At 38.6% G+C, this 19,926-nt stretch overlaps 2 protein-coding genes across 6 annotated transcripts in view; one reads left to right on the top strand and one right to left on the bottom strand.

The window, feature by feature from the left end:
- The window catches only part of syk (spleen tyrosine kinase), a 44,317-nt gene extending 33,516 nt beyond the window's left edge, over positions 1 to 10,801 (bottom strand). For 2 of the 3 annotated variants that reach the window (XM_047014800.1, XM_047014798.1), the window contains exons 1-6: positions 10,509 to 10,801; positions 2,846 to 3,315; positions 2,017 to 2,177; positions 796 to 934; positions 492 to 570; positions 153 to 190 (exon numbers count right to left, since the gene is read on the bottom strand). In XM_047014800.1, the coding sequence (XP_046870756.1) occupies positions 153 to 190; positions 492 to 570; positions 796 to 934; positions 2,017 to 2,177; positions 2,846 to 3,247 (819 nt within the window). In that variant the 5' untranslated portion in view covers positions 3,248 to 3,315; positions 10,509 to 10,801. The other variant, XM_047014799.1, reaches the window with a different exon arrangement.
- Positions 1 to 19,569, top strand: part of LOC124463087 (GTP-binding protein Di-Ras2) — a 101,928-nt gene extending 82,359 nt beyond the window's left edge. For 2 of the 3 annotated variants that reach the window (XM_047014802.1, XM_047014803.1), the window contains one exon: positions 16,980 to 19,569. In XM_047014802.1, coding sequence (XP_046870758.1) covers positions 17,000 to 17,599 — 600 coding nt within the window. In that variant the 5' untranslated portion in view covers positions 16,980 to 16,999 and the 3' untranslated portion in view covers positions 17,600 to 19,569. Of the gene's footprint in view, positions 1 to 13,714; positions 13,858 to 16,979 lie in introns of those variants that run through there. The other variant, XM_047014801.1, reaches the window with a different exon arrangement.
- Positions 19,570 to 19,926: the final 357 nt, after the last annotated feature.

The raw sequence follows: 19,926 nt of genomic DNA on the forward strand, positions 1-19,926 counted from the left end.
TCGAACCCCTATTGTAACATACAATTACAATTTCTTCTTTTCAGTAAGTCCTTGATATCTTTGATAAAGCAACACTCAACTTCCTTACATACAGATTTTGACTTTTCGCACTGGCCAAACAAACACATATACAGTCATTGGGAAAGACTTACGGGGTGATCCCGTGGTAGAGGAGGTCGGCCAATAGCCACTGCATAACAAGAAGAGAACATATTTGTTAAAATATTTCTTAAAATGATCCAACATCCATAGACACATTTTATCCTGCCACACTATTCCATATAGGTACTTTGCAAAAGAGTTAATTTGATTCCAATGTGATTTTGTTTTAAACAACCTTTTTTACGTTCAACTTACTTGTAAACTAAACGTCATATAGCATAACATACAAAGGTCACAAGAAGACATTTATACATAACATAGTGATATCTAGATAAATTGATTTTACATTAATAATTCACACTCTTATTTATCCATGTAAAGTAGAGTACCATTTCCTTCTGGTCGGGGACAGGGATCTGTCAACACGCGAAGCAGTCCATCTGGTTTGTAAGAGTAGTGCTCCACTAACTAGGATACAAAGCAAGGCGAACTGTTTTGTTTTTAAGTTGGGCAAAAAGCACTTTAGGTAATCAAAATGTACTGTATTTAAGACAACTGAATACATACAGTACAATGTTATTTTATGTCCCATCATATTCTTCATGTGTGGGTATTCATTATTGAATGAGAAATGTACTTTTTGAGATTTGAGTTTGGTGGATTTGGAAGAGACTATAAGTATAACAATATGACCTGCCACAGCGTGTCAAACTTCTTGCCATCTGGGAAGGAAAGCTTGCCCGTCCTGTCTCTGTCAATGCGATAGTGCATGACCTGTCCTCCGTGTAGGAAACATAGGGCGTAGGAACCATTCAAGTCCCGCTGTCTAATACTGTTTAGAACGGATAGGAAATAATGAAAGAACACAGGTTGGTTACTAGCTAAAGGTGATCTGTATTTTAGATACAGATGAGGGCAACTTTGGTACAGTAATGGCTCCAGGCACAGATACATAATGGCATTGTATAGGTTTGTAGGCCATTGTATATATATAAAGGACACCAGTTAAGATATGTAATTTTTACTCCATTGTCAATCAAGACAGAAATATACAGCATCTCTAGATGGTATAGGTGGGGGTGTCTTAACTTTACATAAAAAAATTGAAACCTTTCAACTACATGTAATATGTTGAATAAATTGTCAATGGCAAGGATTTGTTTATGCTAAATTAGTCCTAGTTTAAAACAAAAATATTTTTATTTTCTATAAGCACAACAGTTCATTGTTTAAGTGAAATCTTTACTCGATTGTATTTCTTCTATAAAGAAACTTTTGAGTAAAGAAACTTTCTTCTAGAGCATTCTTAAGACAGACAATAAAGCATTCAAACTTATTTTCACTCCTTCTGCTCTTTGGTCACTCCAGGAAGTCCTCTGCAAACTGACACAGCGGAAACCACAGTGTGCTCTCTCTCTATAGCCTAGGCAAGTGCTCTGCAGCACAAGGCTCATATTCTATAAATACTTCCCAATGCTCAAAGGCAGCATGTTTGTGTGCTTTTGTGCCCTTGGTTGTAGCTTACTACTATCATAGACATAAGTCTTGGCCCAGAAAAGCAAGCTTTAGGAAAGTAAACTGAAAAGTATGTATCATGTAGAAAGTCATGCCAGAATGCATGTTTTTGTCAAACAAATTTTTAAGTTAAGGAAAAAGCAAAAGCCATGTTCTTATGCATGTTAATGTGTCCAGAATATCCTCTTCCACTACCATCACTGAAATAGAGAGAAGGGTGGTTTTCCAATCCCCACATTTTTATCTAAAAGAGCTAATCAAGTTTTGTGAAAAATATAACAAAGTCCCACTTTTTTGTATTTTTGGGGATATTTTTGATAATCTCCACTCCAATTATTTCTGATCTTTTTTAACTGGAAATGCAAAAAACAATAGGCCTAGATGAGGCTTAACGCTTACAGAAATTTCCCGTTGGTGCGTGAGCCGCTTTGTAGGCGTGGCTCAGACTCCTCACGAGTTATAGCACCGTGAAACCAAGGCATCTTCTCGTGAGCGGTGGTGGCAATGAGCTTCTCCAGTTGAGGCCTTTGGCTGATGATGGCTTGGTCCAGGGCTGCACCCTGAGGAAAACCACAAACTACCCTTCATCTCAGACCACATTGTGTTGTTTTGAAATGGATAAGGAGTGTTAGCTGCTCTTGCGATGTGTGTGATGGGCTCTTGCGATGGACTTGAGTAGAGGCATTTGTATGGACTTGATTATTTTCCCTTGACATAGAACACTGTGGCCCTATACAGTTTTAAAACTTTGAGGGCTAGAACTGATGGTTAGGATTAACAGTATATTCCTTTCAATGGCCTCAGATCTGATGGTTATATCGAATGGGATGATTAGTCTTCTACTGTACTCCTAGTACCTGGCATGTCGTCTTTTAGGGTTAGAGTTAGGGTTAAATTATCCAGCTCCTCCACTCATGTATCACTGCTCAATTTAAAATGGGCATACAAGAAATCCTTGTGGGCATTCAGTGTATGCTTACATATTACATATATTTGACCACACCACTACCTAGAACCCTCTAAGCAGAATGTTGGGGACAGGGGACTGCTATTCAGACCACTCCAGTCGTTTATTACGCTTCTATCCAAGATGTTAAGTGACATTCTCTAACCGCACATATTGTTTATGACATCGCCATAAACTATATATCCAAGATAGTCTTGGTCATGGAACAACAAACTTACCCAAGCAAATGTTTGTAGTAGCAAATATGGTACTCTGACTAACCTGGAGGTTCCAGGTCTGCTTTACATATTCACTGATCAGTTTCTCCTTTAAGTCCTCAAAAGGGCCGACCTTTGGCTGCATTCCCTTAGGCCTGTTGTAGGGCTTTTTCAGTAGACACACCAGCCCATCAGACTCCTGAGAGTGGTAGTCAATTACGTCCACAGGGGTTGGGTGGCTTTTACCACCAGCGATGGCGTAGGAGTTGTTGAGGTTCCTCTCAATGGTGTAGTGGAAGCACTGGCGCCCGTAGGCTACAGACAGGGCGTAGCCCCCCAAGTAGCTCCGACTCTGCCTCAGCAGGTACATGCCGTCAGCCATGCCACCTTGATGGAGGTAGTCCTCTGACTCCTCTCGAGTGATGTTGCCATAGAAGAAGGGCAACATGTTTACTTTGTCAGCCATTGTAGGTCCTAAAACTTGGTTGCTCTGGAAATGTCTTATAGAAGCTCGGTGTCTCTTTAAACGAATACCTTAAAAACACATGCAAAAGACAAGAATGTTAAATGTATTTCAAATGTACTTCAAGGGTTTTGCGATAGAAGACTAAGGACCTACAGTATACTCACACTCATCACTCATAAGTTCTTGCTTTTGCAGAAGCAAAGAATGCTTCCAAGTAAGTTATGTGCTGGTTGTGTACTCTATGGCTAAGATTGAAATTCAATCAAATCAAATGTGTGCAAATGTATGGCCCTTTTTACAAGCAATGTCACAGTGGGCTTCACATACATCTATAGAACTGCCCCTCAACCAGCCTTAACCCTCAAGGAAGACAAGAAAAAACTCCCAGAAAAACTCATTTGAGAAAAGATTTAATAAATCCTTGGGAGGAACAATTCAGTGAGGGATCCCCTCCTCCAGAGATGGTGGGTGAAAGAGAGGAATACAGGGTAAATATATTCATACATCAAGAAAAGTGCCAATGGGTGTTGAAACACAAAAATCCAAAGGTCAACTCGGATCAGAGCTGGCGAATGTCAGTTTAACCCGTTAAGGAGTAGCGTATAAATATATAAACCCCACAAATAATATAAAATATGAATAGGTTTGCCGCGAACTGGCACCGACTTCACTGTATCACTGAACATTTTATTTCTCACATTACCATGGACGAAGAGTCAAGGATAGGTTTCCTGTCGAATGAATAGATCATCCGGAGGTAAAAGCATGGGTACATTTTACATCACCACACAACGTTAGCTAGCTAAGCTAGCTACATGTTAACTGAAAAGGTTATTCAGCTAACTGTTATTTGATTAGAAATAGGGATATGTAGAAAAAGAGTAAGCACATTCTGTATGTTTAACTAAAATAACTAGAAACCAATCTTAGTCTGAAATATATACCATGGGCACGGCTATGGTCCATATTAATGTAGAGAACATATCCATAAAATAACCTATCCATGAAATCAAACTATAAAATGTAAGTCTGGTGTGTGTTGTTAAATCTATATTTCAGATATTAGCTCCAACACTAAGTAATATGTTTATATGCACAAGGTATTGTGCTTTAAAACAACGTTAGTCTTGTAGTGGGATAATTGAAACTATATTTTTACCAGTGAGCTGTTTATGGAGCTACAGTATGTTCAACTATCTAAATGTTATTGAAATATTCACTAAGACTAAAGTTTACCCAGTCCTCCATTTCAAGTTGGAGTTTTTAAGTATATTCATAGTGGCTAGCATCCATATTACAGTATGTGTTATGATTTTTAGAAAATAATCTAATTAATTCTCAGAGAGAAGATTTAGTGGAAATGTTGCCTTTCTCAAGTTCATCTGTCTGTATTGGCTAAAATACGCACATGGAGGGATGTAGGCATATCTTAATCATGCACTGTTTAAGAAAATACCTATTCTCTTCACAGATCAGTTATCAATAGTAACCAAGCAACTGGTGAAGGGAGAAAATTGATGAGTTGTTCATCGACTGGGGCAACTTGCAGTGAATAATTAATGCTAATTTCTTTCAGAAAAGTGTCTGGGAGAAGCACTGGGGACATATACAGATAAGGCTATCAGTCAATGGTGCTGATGTAAAACATGCCCAGACGGATCCTTTAAAACAATGCCAATCTGATCTTTCAGGCATGTAATCAGATATCCCTTACAAAGAGGATACACTCTGACTTAAATACTGTGATATTAAAACAATGTCCTTTTTTGGATGGTTGCTCTTGATGGTTATGATTAATTCATATAATTACTGAACCTACCTGTAGTTGAATTTCATAATTCATTTCACCTACTAGCAAGGAGACAATATTTCTCCAACATTATAACAGGAAATGTCAGAAAGTGCCAGAAGTTATTTTTCCACCATTGATCAGCTGCTAAACACTGTCCCTGCCCCCCCCCCCTCCATCCTCAGCAGTTAAATGTGAAGAGCTTGCTTTGTTCTTCAAGAACAAAATAACTTTGATCAGAGCTAGTATTATTAATAGTGGGGTCGACTTCTGCAACTTAACCATGAGCACATTTACCTGTATCACACTTAGTGAACTTCCCAACATTTTCAGCGAATCTAACTCCACAACCTCAGATATTAATCCTATACCCACAACATTCTTTAAGCGAGTGTTTGATAGTGTCTCAGGTCCGGTGCAAGAGATTATAAACACAACTGGCGTCTTCCCAGATGCCTTCAAAACAGCTGTTGTAAAGCCTATTAAAGAAACCCAAATTGGATAACAGTCTACTTGCAAATTACAGACCAATCTCAAACCTTCAATTTATTAGTAAAGTACTGGAAAAGATCGTTTTAGTCCAATTAAATTATTTTCTTGAAGAAAATAACATCCTGGAAGTCGCAGTCAGGTTTCAGGAAATATCACAGTACTGAAACTGCTCTCACCAAAATAATTAGCGACCTCAGACTAAACTCTGATTCAAATAAAGTCTCTATCCTTATCCTGTTAGATCTCAGTGCAGCATTTGATACCATTGATCACGACATCCTAATCAATAGACTGGAAAAGCTTATTGGGTTCACGGATAGTGTATTGAACTGGATTAAATCATATATCACAGGGAGGAAGTTTTATGTTAGTTTAGGGGACCATAGGTCCAAGAAACTTGACAACAACTACGGGGTTGCTCAAGGAAGCTGCCTAGGTCCATTACTTTTTTCTCTCTATATGTTACCACTCAGCGATATAATCATAGAACATAACATAGATTTCCATAGCTATGCGGATGACACACAACTATATATATATCCAATGAATAGAACGATGGAACTGCCATCAATTCCATTACCAACTGCCTGTTGGCAATAAACAAATGGATGAATGATAACTTTCTTGAATTAAATGAAGACAAAACCGAAGTCCTACTATGTGGCCCCAAATCCAAAAGAGAGATGCTTATTAAGAATCCAGGAGGCTTAACCCCGTCTTAAACCAGAGGTGACAAGTCTCGGTGTAAACCTGGACTCAGATTTGAATTTCAACTCTCACATTAATAAAGTGACCAAAACAGCTTTCTTTCACCTGAGGAATATAGCAAAGGTACGACCATTCATAAACCAAAATGATGCAGAGAAGTTAATTCATGCTTTCATATCCAGCCGGCTGGACTACTGTAATGCACCTTTCACTGGTCTTTCCAAGAAAACCACTGAAAGACTACTGCTCATTCAAAATTCTGCAGCTAGATTATTAACCAAAACTAAAAGGAGAGAACACATTAGTCCTGTCCTAGCCACTTTACACTGGCTCCCTGTTTCCTTCAGAATTGACTTTAAGGTCCTTTTCCTCACATACAAAGCTCTACACGGACAAGGACCTAGCTACATTGCTAACTGCCTTATAAACTACACACCAGCTAGAACACTGCGATCATCAAACGCAGGCCTATTAGAGGTCACCAGAAGCAGTCATAAGAAGATTGGTGATTCGGCCTTTGCCAATTGCGCCAAAAAACTATGGAACAAATTACCCATAAATATTAGGGAAGTAAACGGGCTAAACATTTTTAAAGACAGCTTAAAACCTACCTTTTTACTGAAGCATTTAAGTAATTTTATCTCAAAAGGGTTTACTACTTTTATTAGTCATATTATTGTTCTTATAGATTTGCCATTTTAATTATAACTTTTGTCACTTGTAATATTGATTTTATCTAAAGCACCTTGAGCTACAATTCTTGTATGAAATGTGCTATATAAATAAAGTCTTACTTACTTACTTACGTTCTACTAAAAAACACAACAAAATATAGTACATAGAGTATAATGTATTAACCACTAAAATACTCTGTCATTAACTTCCATTGTGAGCTTTATAATTAACCCTATTTTGAAGAAGGAAAAAACTCCCCCTAATAAATGTTGAGATATATGATTTGATTATTGGTGAAATTTTTTGAAAGCAGTTAGTTTATATCGAAATATAGAAATATTCCAACTTTTATTTTTTTATCAATTTTTTTTTTTAATCAATATTATTTCAAAATTGGCATAGCTATTTGTCTCACAACAGGTCCTTTTTGGAAGGTTGCATTTTATGGTTGAACATGAAACTTTCCTGTTGTTCGATTTCATAGACCCAAGTGACAAACCAATAAAACAAAATATAAGAAACAAGAAAATTAAGAAAAGGAAACAAAATATTATAAAAACGTGTACATTGATTAAAGGTTTGTGTAAAACCTACAGAGTTGTTAAAAATAGATTGTGGATTTTAAAGAATGCTGTACGTGTAAACTATATAAAGAAACAACTTGCAGAAACTGGAAGGTCGACATCCTGTTGCAGACAGACTACTCAAACAGTCATCAAAGAATAAACAGACAAAAGTACAGCTTTTTAGTAAGAAAGACCTCAAAAATGTGGTTGCATTTAGAAAACAAGTACTAACTCGGTGAAGGCTTTTGTATAGGCCTAATGTAAAGGTTGCTGGTATTGAGCAACACATGAGCCCCACACGTGTACAATATAGATTGTGAAGACAATATTACATAAGCACTATACTGAGTTGTAGTCTTTAAAATGCTAGATCCATTAGATCATGTGACTTCTTCGTAACTGAATAATACTGTACTGACTAAAACTGAATGGTTAAGTATGTGATGTGTGAAGATTTAAATCACAAAGTCTAAGAATACTTTTTTACTTAATCAACAACAATTGTGTCAAAAATAATACTTCAAGAAAAGTTAGAATCGTACTGTGGAACAATTCTATACAATGTTGCAATATTACAGAATTTTATTGAATATAAATATTTAGGTTTCAAAATATTTCTTCCTTCAAAACCTTTCTTGAGGAAATATTGTTGCTCAAAAAGTATGTAGCCCAAGTAACAATGTTATTTACATGAACAGTCATCTAACTTTACCTTGTATGATGAACAATTTGTAATTTAGGCTTGTGGCAATTTGTGAGCTGTTGAATGCTCAAACAGCAGGTGGACCAAAAGGCAAACCCTTCTTGTTGTCTCAGGATTTTTGCATGGTGCTTTGGAAATGTATCATATTAAGTAACTTGTTGATGTACTTTATGTAAATACATTAAGTAATAGTTATTAATCATGCACTTTCATTTCAGTCAAATGTATATACAGATACAATTAAGACATATTATACTGTCACACTAATTGGAGAGAGCCTTACTAGAACCACATGAAAGAGCAGAATGGTGCTCAGAGTGATGTTTGGTGGCACATATAAATGTAGTGTGTAATTGGTGGCACATATAAATGTAGTGTGTAATTGGGGGCACATATAAATGTGGTGTGTAATTACACAATGACACTGTCATTGTGTAAAGGACACGGTAATGTAAAGTGTTACTAAAGTACTTGTTGTTGTTGAGTGGGCTTTAGAGTCTAAGGCTGAATCCCAATACTCCCCCTTACCCCTAGCCCTTAGTTTACCCCTAGCCCTTGGCCCTCGAAACTGAGGGGTAAGGGCTACATAGCCCTAGGGCCGAATCCCAATACTCCCCCTTAACCCTTCCCCTTACCCCTAGCCCTTAGTTTACCCCTAGCCCTTGGCCCTCGAAACTGAGGGGTAAGGGCTACATATCCCTAAGAAATGGGACGCCACTTGGTTACAGGTACGTCATCTAGCACGTATCGATATCTCCAAAGCAAGTAGTGTTATGCACTGATATTAAACGAAATTCGCTGCTAATGGAGTTTACTTAAAACTGTAGACATGCCAGTCAAAGAAATGCAGGACTGTTGTGCAATTCAGCACTGTAACATTAGCGTACCAAACTAGCGATTTTTTTTAGAAACGTTTTAATTAGGAAAATGGTTGCAAATATATATGTTCATGACTGTATATAACACAAAACAAGATTGTCATAATTTCTTTATCAATTACTTAAGACGAAAATATTACATTTATCGGACTCTCTGGATGATCTGGCCGCCATTGTTGCCGTCGCGCAGTTTTCACATAGCCCTAGGTTTCAAGTAAGCTCCCGATCTTACTTGGTTTGAAGGGGTGTATACCCCTTATTCTTAGCCCTACCCCTAGCTCAAAAAGAGTATTGGGACACCACTAGCTCTCACGGGAACTCGCAAAACTAAGGGGAAGGGGTTAAGGGGTAAGGGGGAGTATTGGGATTCGGCGTAATACTCATCTGGGGAAGGGGAGATTATGATGATGATGATAAATATGGTGAAACACCCAAGACGTTGTATGATTCAACAAATATCATAGTTTTATGCAAAGCAGACTTCGTGCAATGAAACTATATTCTGTTGGATCTCTTGTGCAAATTTGCAATGGTGTGTTGTCTTAATCCATAATTCTTCCATGCTTCTTTGTATGCTTCTAACATACAAAGTTGTATGCTAATATACAAAGGCAGGCAGGAGCTTTCAGTATAATAACTCAAATTTATCTAAAACCACATTATTTAAAATGTACCTCAATTTGTCCTCAAACTGAAACAATTTTGGAAAGAGATACAATTTCTGTCATGTATGGATACAGTAGATCAAAGATTACAATATCGGATAGGACAACAGTAAAGAAAAAGAAAACCAATTTAAAAGATTTGTTGAGGTTTTGAAGAATATAAAAGCATTGAAAATATAATTTCACTATACTACAGATTTTATCACAGAGAGACATTTTTTCCTAGTCTATTTTCCTATTCAATTTATATTACTATAAATCTCTTCTATGTATAAAACATCAAACAAAACCAAGAAACCACCAACATTAATTTACTAGCATGCATTTTATGTGGCATGATCAATTGAATCGATTGATGAAAACATGCACACATATCAAGTGCTTAAAAAACTTTGTGGTAATCAAAGAAACTAAGGTAAATTAAAAGCATTTCATTAAATCACCAAAAACAAACCAAATAATTTATTATACTGTATTCTTCAACGGTAGTGGGCAGTGGATATAATCAAGCAACTTTCCCTGTGTTTGTCTCTTGTCTAGGTCTAACATTTGTTGGTTTGTTATACTTCAAGATTTTGCAAATGGAATAGCAATTGTAACTACAATTCAACAAAGTTCTAGCAAAACATCAATATACTTCTGTGAAAGCATAGTACTGTCTCTTACCAGTCTTTTAAAACTCAGCCAAACCAAGCTTTATCACAACAAGGGCAAATATTGACCAGAAAACTGCTCAAAGCAACTCAAACAACTAAAATATAGATTGCTTGGCATAGTGAACCTACCTTGTAAAAGAATGTTGCTTCACTTCTGCTGTTGCATATGACGTTTTACTAGGTCGACCATGTTCAACTGCCACAGGATGCAGGATGTGATCAGGTCAATTCAAATTTGATTGCAAAACGAGGAACTAAGACACGGCCAAATTCAGTAAAGCCACAACTTGTTAACTACATTCTCTTAAGAGAACATTCTTGAGAGAACATTCTATAAAGTCTGTTGGGGACCGAAACAGGTATCCTTTGCTCATTGAAATGTAGCAAACATACAAGAATGTAGAATGTGAAGTGTTAGTGTTTTTAGGCTTCCTCATTTTTGTCTAACATTACAGGCTACTTCCTTGACTTTTGTAATGTCTTTACTTCCTTTTTTCATCTTAAACACTGACCAAAGCAAATTTGCTTAACGGAGGACAATGCCAGTCTAAAAAAGCTATGTGAAGACATTGATTCAATTAAGGCCATTCTAAGTTCAGATGAAAGTTACCATGTTACCAATTTTTTGGCAATTAGTTAAGAATTAACTTTCCTGGTACCATGGTACTTTGGTTCATTCACTCTCTAACTAACTTTGTGCTCCATGTACGGTGACACGACATGCAAAAGTTATATGAACAGCGATTCCAAATGCAAATTCTGTTTTATACACTAAGACTGCTAATTTAAAATGACTATCAAATGATTACATTTATTAAGGATTTCCTCTGTCAGCATTATGTTCTTTGATTATGCACGGGAAACAGGTTGCAATTAAACTGCTCTTGCGATTATAACCGTGTGTAATACAACAGCATTTGTTCTCATGTGAGAGTTTGTCTTTAAATGTGTTCAAATTTGCCCTAACACACACCATGAACATATGCTGATGATTTTGAGTGTTTTTTTGAGCGTGTGTGTGTAACCAGTCATCCATGCAAATAGGGTCACATTTACTAACTCAGGAAGTCAAGTTAGAGATAGATGCATTGTTATGATGCCATGAAATACCCACTGAGCCCCCCAATGCCTTACCATTCATACTCATAAATGTAGAAATAACAAACGATAAATATGCCTATATTCTTCTCTTACAATCTGTATAGAATAGGAGATAGAAAAGGAGAAAGAGAAAAACTACTGTACAGAATTAAAAAGTCTTCTTAAGTCACGAGTACATTGTATAATGAATCTATTATAAAGCCTTCAGTAAAACATGAGGGAAGTGTGAACATGTTTTGTAACATGCAACCATTTGACATTTCACAGCCCAAAAAACTATTTTGAGGTAGAACTGGCACAGCACCATCTCGTCAAAGTTTCACAAGAGGTTGAAACCTTAGAAAATGATGCCACCATGGTGGCCTAAACTTGTTTCTACAGTTTACTAAGTCATGGGGTATATCCTAATACTACAATGTTTTGACTCTTTGTGTACTTGTCAAGTATCTTTTTTACCATAAGTCCCTGAAGGAACAAGGGACAAGAGTAGCCCTAATTTGACAGTCCTCAAGATTCTGCTTTATGAAATGTGCAATATTTGTTATTTCCTTTTTGCTGACAGTGAGTTTTGCTGCTCCTCTGCGGGGAGGAGATCCTGAACCAAGCGGAGGAGTTCAAGTATCTCGGGGTCTTGTTCACGAGTGAGGGAAGAATGGAGCGCGAGGTCGACAGGCGGATCGGTGCGGCGTCCGCAGTGATGCGGGCTCTGCATCGGTCCGTCGTGGTGAAGAAGGAGCTGAGTCGAAAGGCGAAGCTCTCTATTTACCAGTCGATCTACGTTCCTACCCTCACCTATGGTCACGAACTATGGGTAGTGACCGAAAGAACGAGATCGCGAATACAAGCGGCCGAAATGAGCTTTCTCCGTAGGGTGTCCGGGCTCTCCCTTAGAGATAGGGTGAGAAGCTCGGTCATCCGGGAGGGGCTCAGAGTAGAACCGCTGCTCCTCCGCGTCGAGAGGAGCCAGCTGAGGTGGCTCGGGCATCTGATCAGGATGCCTCCTGGACGCCTCCCTGGTGAGGTGTTCCGGGCACGTCCCACTGGGAAGAGGCCCCGGGGAAGACCCAGGACACGCTGGAGGGACTATGTCTCTCAGCTGGCCTGGGAACGCCTTGGGGTCCCCCAGGAAGAGCTGGCGGAAGTGGCCGGGGGGAGGGAAGTCTGGGCCTCCCTGCTTAGGTCGCTGCCCCCGCGACCCGATCCCCGGACAAGCGGCAGATGACGACGACGACGACGAGTTTTGCTGCCAAAAGTTCAGATAGAAATGTCCAAATAGTCTTGTGGACATGGCCATTGTTTAGTTACTTCTATAACCAATAAGGGACAGACTAACAGTGTCATCTACTTGAGGGACTCTCACGTCTACTCTTCTTTACCTTTTCTGAGAAAACAATTGACTATCTGTGGATTAATTAAAGTTGTAGGAGTAGACTTCAACATATGTGATAACGACTGTACCTCTCAACACTGACTCTTTGTTTTTTACTGATCTTTGTTTTGCCTTCTTTTTCACTTCCACTGATCTAACTTCCTTCACTGGACTATACATGGTTCCAACAAAACCCCACAATCACACATCACTACATTGTAAATCAGGAAGTCAGATGGTCGAGCGGTGAGTGAGTCGGGCTAGTAATCTGAAGGTTGCCGGATCGATTCCCCGCCGTGCCAAATGACATTGTGTCTTTGGGCAAGGAACTTCACCCTACTTGCCCTGGAGAATGTCCCTGTACTTACTGTAAGTTGCTGTCTGCTAAATGACTAAATGTAAATGTTATAAACAATGTATGAATTGCTGGTAAAACTCATATAAGTAACCAATTACTGCAGGTTTCTAAAGATATTATGTAAGGGACTATGAATCTCATCTTGTTTTTATATATGAAACCCACTCCATGTCCACTATATGTCAGACAATTTGTAATTTTGGTTTAGATTCAACAAAACTATAGGCTTGAATAAAATGTACATGTAATTAGGATATAAGGATAAATAAAGTTGAATAATCATTAATTGCTGTCGTCAACGTTTGATGCAAGCTGCATTAAAATAGTGGATTATTGTGGGCACCCCACGCTTCCTGCGGGGGTTTCTGTTTGGGATTTGATTAGGGCAGCAGCGGGAGTAGCAAAGCTGCAAGGTTCCATCCTACGTCATGAGAGGGCGAACCTACAGAAACGCACTTCTTGCCAGCAAGCTACGCCTTCAAATAGGCTACCAGTCCACAAACAGATGGATTTTTAGTTGTATTGCAGACCTCAATGCGGACGGGACAAGTGCGGTGTCTGATATTGCATTCCTTTAATAGCCTACACCATGAGATCAACAGTCTTTAAAACGTCGTAAACGTAAATCTTTTCATCGCTGCATTTAATAAGTAAGTATTGTTTCGTTTTTAAAAACATTACTTAAGAAATTATCATTCTACTATTTAGGCCTATCTGGTATTTTACAACGCAATGGTATTTTAAAAAGTGATCAAATATGTTTTGGATTTTGGAATGAAATATTTCCTTGATTTGCTTGATGTAAAGGATATGATGTAGCCTTTTGTCTTCCCAATGCAGTGGTTTTACCCGCATTCTAATTGCCTTGTATCTTGACTACATCTGTCGAAAGCCGATTCCTGCAATGCTCTCAGTTGAAACATATATCAGTAGCCTACGGAATGAAATATATCACATGAAAATCATGTAGGCTGTTTTTTCGCGTACGATTAATAAATGTTATCTAAAAGCCACTCTAGAATAGGCTTACTCACCCTCCGCGACAACTGGTATCGTCTATCCAAGATGCTATGTTTGCCCGACCCTGACATGGACCATTCGTGACCTCATCTTGCATCACTTCAGGGAGTGGGTTTCATGCATTCTTATTATTGCTTTAGTCAATTACTTTTATCTCTTTGATCCAATGAGATTGCTGTGTTAGCATATATGACGCTGGCTAATTCTACTTGATCTAAAACGGTGTTGAATGAGTCGAATATATTTTATTGGGAATGTGCCGCTGCTTGGCGTGCGTGTTCCTAACATCTTTGCCGCACTATTTTGTCTGCTGTTAATTAAATGTGTGTCAATCGGTAGACTATTCCTTAACAGCATTATTTAAATGCCCATGTCAGGGTACTGTAGCCTATGTCCTAATTAAAGTTAGACGTTTAAATATATATATATATTTCAGGGTTATGAAAATAACAGGCCTACCATTAAAGCTATTATGTGTAGGCTAATCAAGGGGCAACAGCTCCGCTTCCTCCCACTGTACGAAAATGAAGCCAAAATATCCCAGATATGGGTTCTGCCATCTTGCGCTGGTGATGTCATTTGGAGCCAGATTCTGCGCAGTAGTGATTGGGTGGTGGAGCCGCGGTATGGAGATCGCGATCAACACTCGCCAGACCCAATCGCCAGCACACAATAAACAAACTGACCAGAAAAATGAGCACTTGAACAGACATCAGCATAATAAGTATTACCTAAAATGTCAGACACTATCTTTGACAAAAAGAAAATAGACAAGCACTTAGACTTTTTAGTCTACACATCCAGGGACGGACTGGGGGGAAAAAGTGGCCCGGGAGTTTTACTGTCAGACCGGCCCACTCAGTAAACGGTGCGCGGCCCACTCAAAACACGTTGTCCACTCAATGCATCGATCGCACGTATCGACCAGTCATTGGCCTACTTGGAAAAATACCCATATACACTTGGCATTATTTTGGATGATTACAAAGAAATTACATCATATATGTTGAATTTCTTACGTTAAACGGAAGTTTAACGTAAAGCACCGATTTTATTTCTGAAAACTGCCAGATACTCATGACAACTTAAGCTCAAAGCACACATCATTGGTTAAGGGGTAACTGGGAGGGGGAAATAAATGTATCGTCAGCAACGGCAGCCATTGTTTTCCGAGGCGGAGCCAGAGCGGATACCATGGGAGAAGGCCTACAGTGTTAGATGTACAGCTTCCAATTGAAATCGCAGACGATATTATGGGTAAAGACAAGTTCCTTAATGTGTTGTCAATATTGGAAAATTAAAAGTCTAAACTTTTTACTTACAAATAATTTGTTTGTGGGAGTGACGCAAGTTTTTCAGGAAAGAATAAGTGCGTTCGACATGGACTGCGGCTGCATGAAACGACCGGCGAGAGTAGCCGCTTGCAGTCGGGGAGGAGTTGAAAACGGCTCTGTGAAGTCGGACATTCCAGCTTCTCGTGGTTTGCTGCGTTGATGTCAGTCATGGCCGATCAAGCGCTGTTTGCTTACTTTATTTATAATTTAACTTAGTCTTTCCGTTAGTGAAGAGGCTGACTAAAACCCTTTCTTCAACACATTTTTAAATCAATTAAACTTTTTTGAGCGTTAGCGAAACTGAAGGTGTCCGAATATTACAAAACACACGTCAAAGATGTCGTGTGTGAGTTTGGCCAATCATGAAATAGCTGTGTCATCACTTGAACCCGTGCAGTTGCTCTTGAGAAAATGCGCTCGGCTACACAGCCGGCAGTTCTCAAAACGATCTCACGGTACTTTGAAGGTGACGTCACAGTGATGTGTCCTCGGCGCCGTCTCAAGTCGGACAAAAAGTCTAACCAGAATGCACTTTTTCAAGTCAGCCGCCTGCGGTGCCGCATGAAGCGGGTCATGTCGAACGCACCTAATGACGGGTCCGGCTTGGCCGTTTGTGACAGGCAGCTATGACGGTAGTAGCACTGTTTAGCTTCGATTTGAGAAGATTTCTAAAAAACTTCGAAGAACAACATTAACTAGCTAGATTATGTACACTGTAAGCTAAATGTACATGCCTTGTTTGGCCAATTCGGTCGATAGTGGAAGAAACTCGAATATTTTTTAGTTATCGAGAGGAGTATCCAGCCATAGCACTAGCTACTTTTGGGGGAGGATAATTCCGGTTTCCCAGTTCTCCACTAGTCACTAAAATGGTCATAGCTTTTAATAAAAATATGATATTTCTAATCTGTCTTCGGTTCTACATTGCCCACAGATTTGTGGATATTCCACCTATTCAAAGTATTTCTCCACTTGTAATTAAAGTGGTTAAAAATTAAGTTGTCTAATTTTTCTTAGTTAGCTAGCCAGTATGTCATCAGTAAAATAGTGTTGGATTTTCTGTATTGCACTGAAATAAATAATATTGAGAATGTATTTTTTTCCCTTACATTTAGACAACTTAAATTATTGATTGCTATCAGGATGTGAAGAGACCTTCAACCAGTAAAAAATAAATAATCTGGAGACAATTACAAATCCTAGCTTTAATGGTGCATTATTCATTCAATTTAAAGGTTTCATCCGAGATCACTGTAGCAGCTCTTAAAGCGGAATAAATGGTGTACGCTATGACTAATACCAAATATTTGGTATAATAATTAAACTATAATCCTCATCATTAATCAAGGAGGTTAATGTCTATTTCTAATGAGAGGTTGCTTATTGTTTTCCATCCTGCATGGTTCTTTTTCTTTCAGATCCATCTGATTAGTCCATCATGCCGGAGCAAAGCAACGACTATCGCGTTGTGGTGTTTGGTGCCGGTGGTGTAGGAAAGAGCTCACTGGTGCTGCGCTTTATCAAGGGAACCTTCCGCGAGAGCTACATCCCCACCATCGAAGATACGTATCGACAGGTGATCAGCTGTGACAAAAGCATCTGCACTCTCCAGATCACAGACACCACCGGCAGCCACCAGTTCCCAGCCATGCAGCGCCTGTCCATCTCCAAGGGCCATGCCTTCATCCTGGTGTACTCCATCACCAGTCGTCAGTCATTGGAGGAGCTCAAACCCATCTTTGAGCAGGTGTGTCAGATCAAGGGGGATGTGGAGAGCATCCCCATCATGCTGGTGGGCAATAAGTGTGATGAGACATCAGCGCGAGAGGTGGAGGCAGTGGATGGGGAGGCCATGTCCAAGAAATGGAAATGTGCCTTCATGGAAACATCAGCCAAAACCAACCACAATGTGAAGGAGCTGTTCCAGGAACTGCTCAACCTGGAAAAGCGAAGGACTGTTAGCCTCCAGATCGATGGTAAAAAGAACAAGCAGCAGAAACGTGCAGAAAAGCTCAAGGGCAAGTGTGTGGTCATGTGATGTGGACTTGAGGGACGTGAGGGAGGCACAGCAGACACCTCAAAGGGGGAAGAGGAAGGAATCAGAGAGAGGAGTCTTCCTAGAGGGTGGACCATGCAAGAAAAGATACTCTTTCATACTAGAGAACATAAAGTACCTTAACGTTTACACCCAATGCAGAGTGCTTGGAAAAGGAAAGGCAGGTGATTTAATCAATCTTATTATCCATCAAGTAGAATGGGAGAGATGTTGTGAAGGTTTAACCATTAAGCTACTCATACACACAAAGGTGCATTGACTAAATATTACTATTCCAAGCTTGCAACCGAGAGGATTTTAATGGATTTAAGGATTTTAACCTACTGCAGAATTTCACACGTTTAAGTCTCAACACTAATAAGCAGCGCTTGACAACCTTCCCCCACCCTCCACCTAATCCCCTGAAGCGTACAGTGCAGGGCTACAGAGAGCATTGGGAGATGCTTGGTTTCCATGACTGTCATTAGAGACTGTTTATCTCTGCAAACACAGTTGGACAATTAGTTTTTAATAGTGGCAACATGGGAGAGAACAAGAATGCTTACTAAATATATTTTTTACTCCCAAGAACTGTGCTACATCGAAGCAATACTTATCAGAGCAGGTCTGTTATGGAGTTAAATTTGGAAGCTGTTTAAACAGTTCAGGACTTACAAAAATAGAGGAAAGGGTCACTTACTTTTCTTTCTTAATTTTATAGCTTATTGTTTTTTGTGAGAATTATATTTTCTATTTATACTGATAATGTAAGTATTCTTAAACTCCTTATCCATCACAGGAAATGTATCATCCTTAAGAAACTACAATTATACATCAAAAAGAAAATGTATGGCAAAAGAAAATTACTTGGAAGTTATGCCGCGCTTCTTATATTGCTTTTTGAGAATGTATGGTTTTCTGATTTAAATAATAGCTTTATATTTGCCAGTTCAGATTTTTTTTTTTCAATATTTATAGTGTTTAAGCCTATTTCACAAAAATAACGAGAATGGAAAGTGCAATATAAACCCTAAAGATATCAAGATCAAGAAAACAGATAATTCCTAACACTGGCACTGGCTTTGATAATAGATGAAGTTTGCAGGTTGTAAAGCAGTCGCCCTTGATGTACATTGTAAGCAAGGTAGCTGTTTTCAGAGAGTTCAGTAAGGAGAATGAATAATATCATATCGGTGTAGTTTGGAGGTAAAACTTCCAGTTAGAAGTTTTGGGGGTTCATTATTGGAGTATTTTTTACCAACACTATGGATTTAATTCATGGTAGACAAACTCACAGCAGAAATCTACATTTACACTAACAACGTCTAGCTAGTCTTCTAGCTAGCCTTTACTTGCATTCTCACATGATTGTCATGTTACAGTAAATAGGTGGATACTGAAAATATATCCCTCATGTCTTATTACAGTACATGAAGATACACATGATCTTTTTTATTTTAAAGCATTTACATCTATTCACCTGAGTAGAATGAAGCGTATGTGTACATATTTTCAGCAGCCCATTATGGGTCGTGTTTCAATAAACAGTGCTGTCTGGCTTTATAGTTAGCTTATTTTGCTGCACTATTTGAGTAGAGAAACTGTATTGATTGTATGCAATCCCACAATGAGCAGGTAATGTGGACCAGTGACTACTGTTGTTAAGTTGAGATAGAGAAGTTTATGCAAATAGTCTCATCCAAAGTAACTAGGTATCAGCAATTTAATATGCTCTTTAAGTCAATTAAATGGTTTGTGAAAGTGTAACATCGTCAGTAAAAAGGAGCATTTTCAGGGGATGTGCTTAAGGACAAGTGCTCAAGTAATTCAACTCAATTTCAGTTTATTTCCAAGCCAAAATCTCTGGAATTTCATAGTACATAGTTTTAATCCAATGCCTGTATAGAAATCATGTGTGCCTATATGTTTATATTGAATTGTAGATAATGCATCACAAGAATAAAGACTATTATACATTTAATAAGACACTTGTCCTATCATTAAATATGTGTATATTAATGATCATTTATGAGAAGCAGGAAAGTTTCGAAATGATCTTTAATTGATAGAACTTCCCCAACAACTATGTGTGTGCTGCAACAGTCATTGGCATGTAGGATGAAATGCCTGTAAGTATGGTGAAAACCCAGAGCATAGTGTTTTCCATGGAGTTGCTGCTCTGACCAAACAGGAAGGAGCACCCTGAAGTATACATATTCTTTATCTTTCAAAATGTAGCACTTTGTATTTATGAGTAATGGATGAAGAACTATTTTTCAGAATGCAGCACTGTCCAACAAAAATAGCCAGATTTTGAAAAATGACTTTGA

Source organism: Hypomesus transpacificus, unplaced genomic scaffold (genome assembly GCF_021917145.1).
Source record: "Hypomesus transpacificus isolate Combined female unplaced genomic scaffold, fHypTra1 scaffold_27, whole genome shotgun sequence".
In the NCBI taxonomy this organism is placed as follows: Eukaryota; Metazoa; Chordata; class Actinopteri; order Osmeriformes; family Osmeridae; genus Hypomesus; species Hypomesus transpacificus.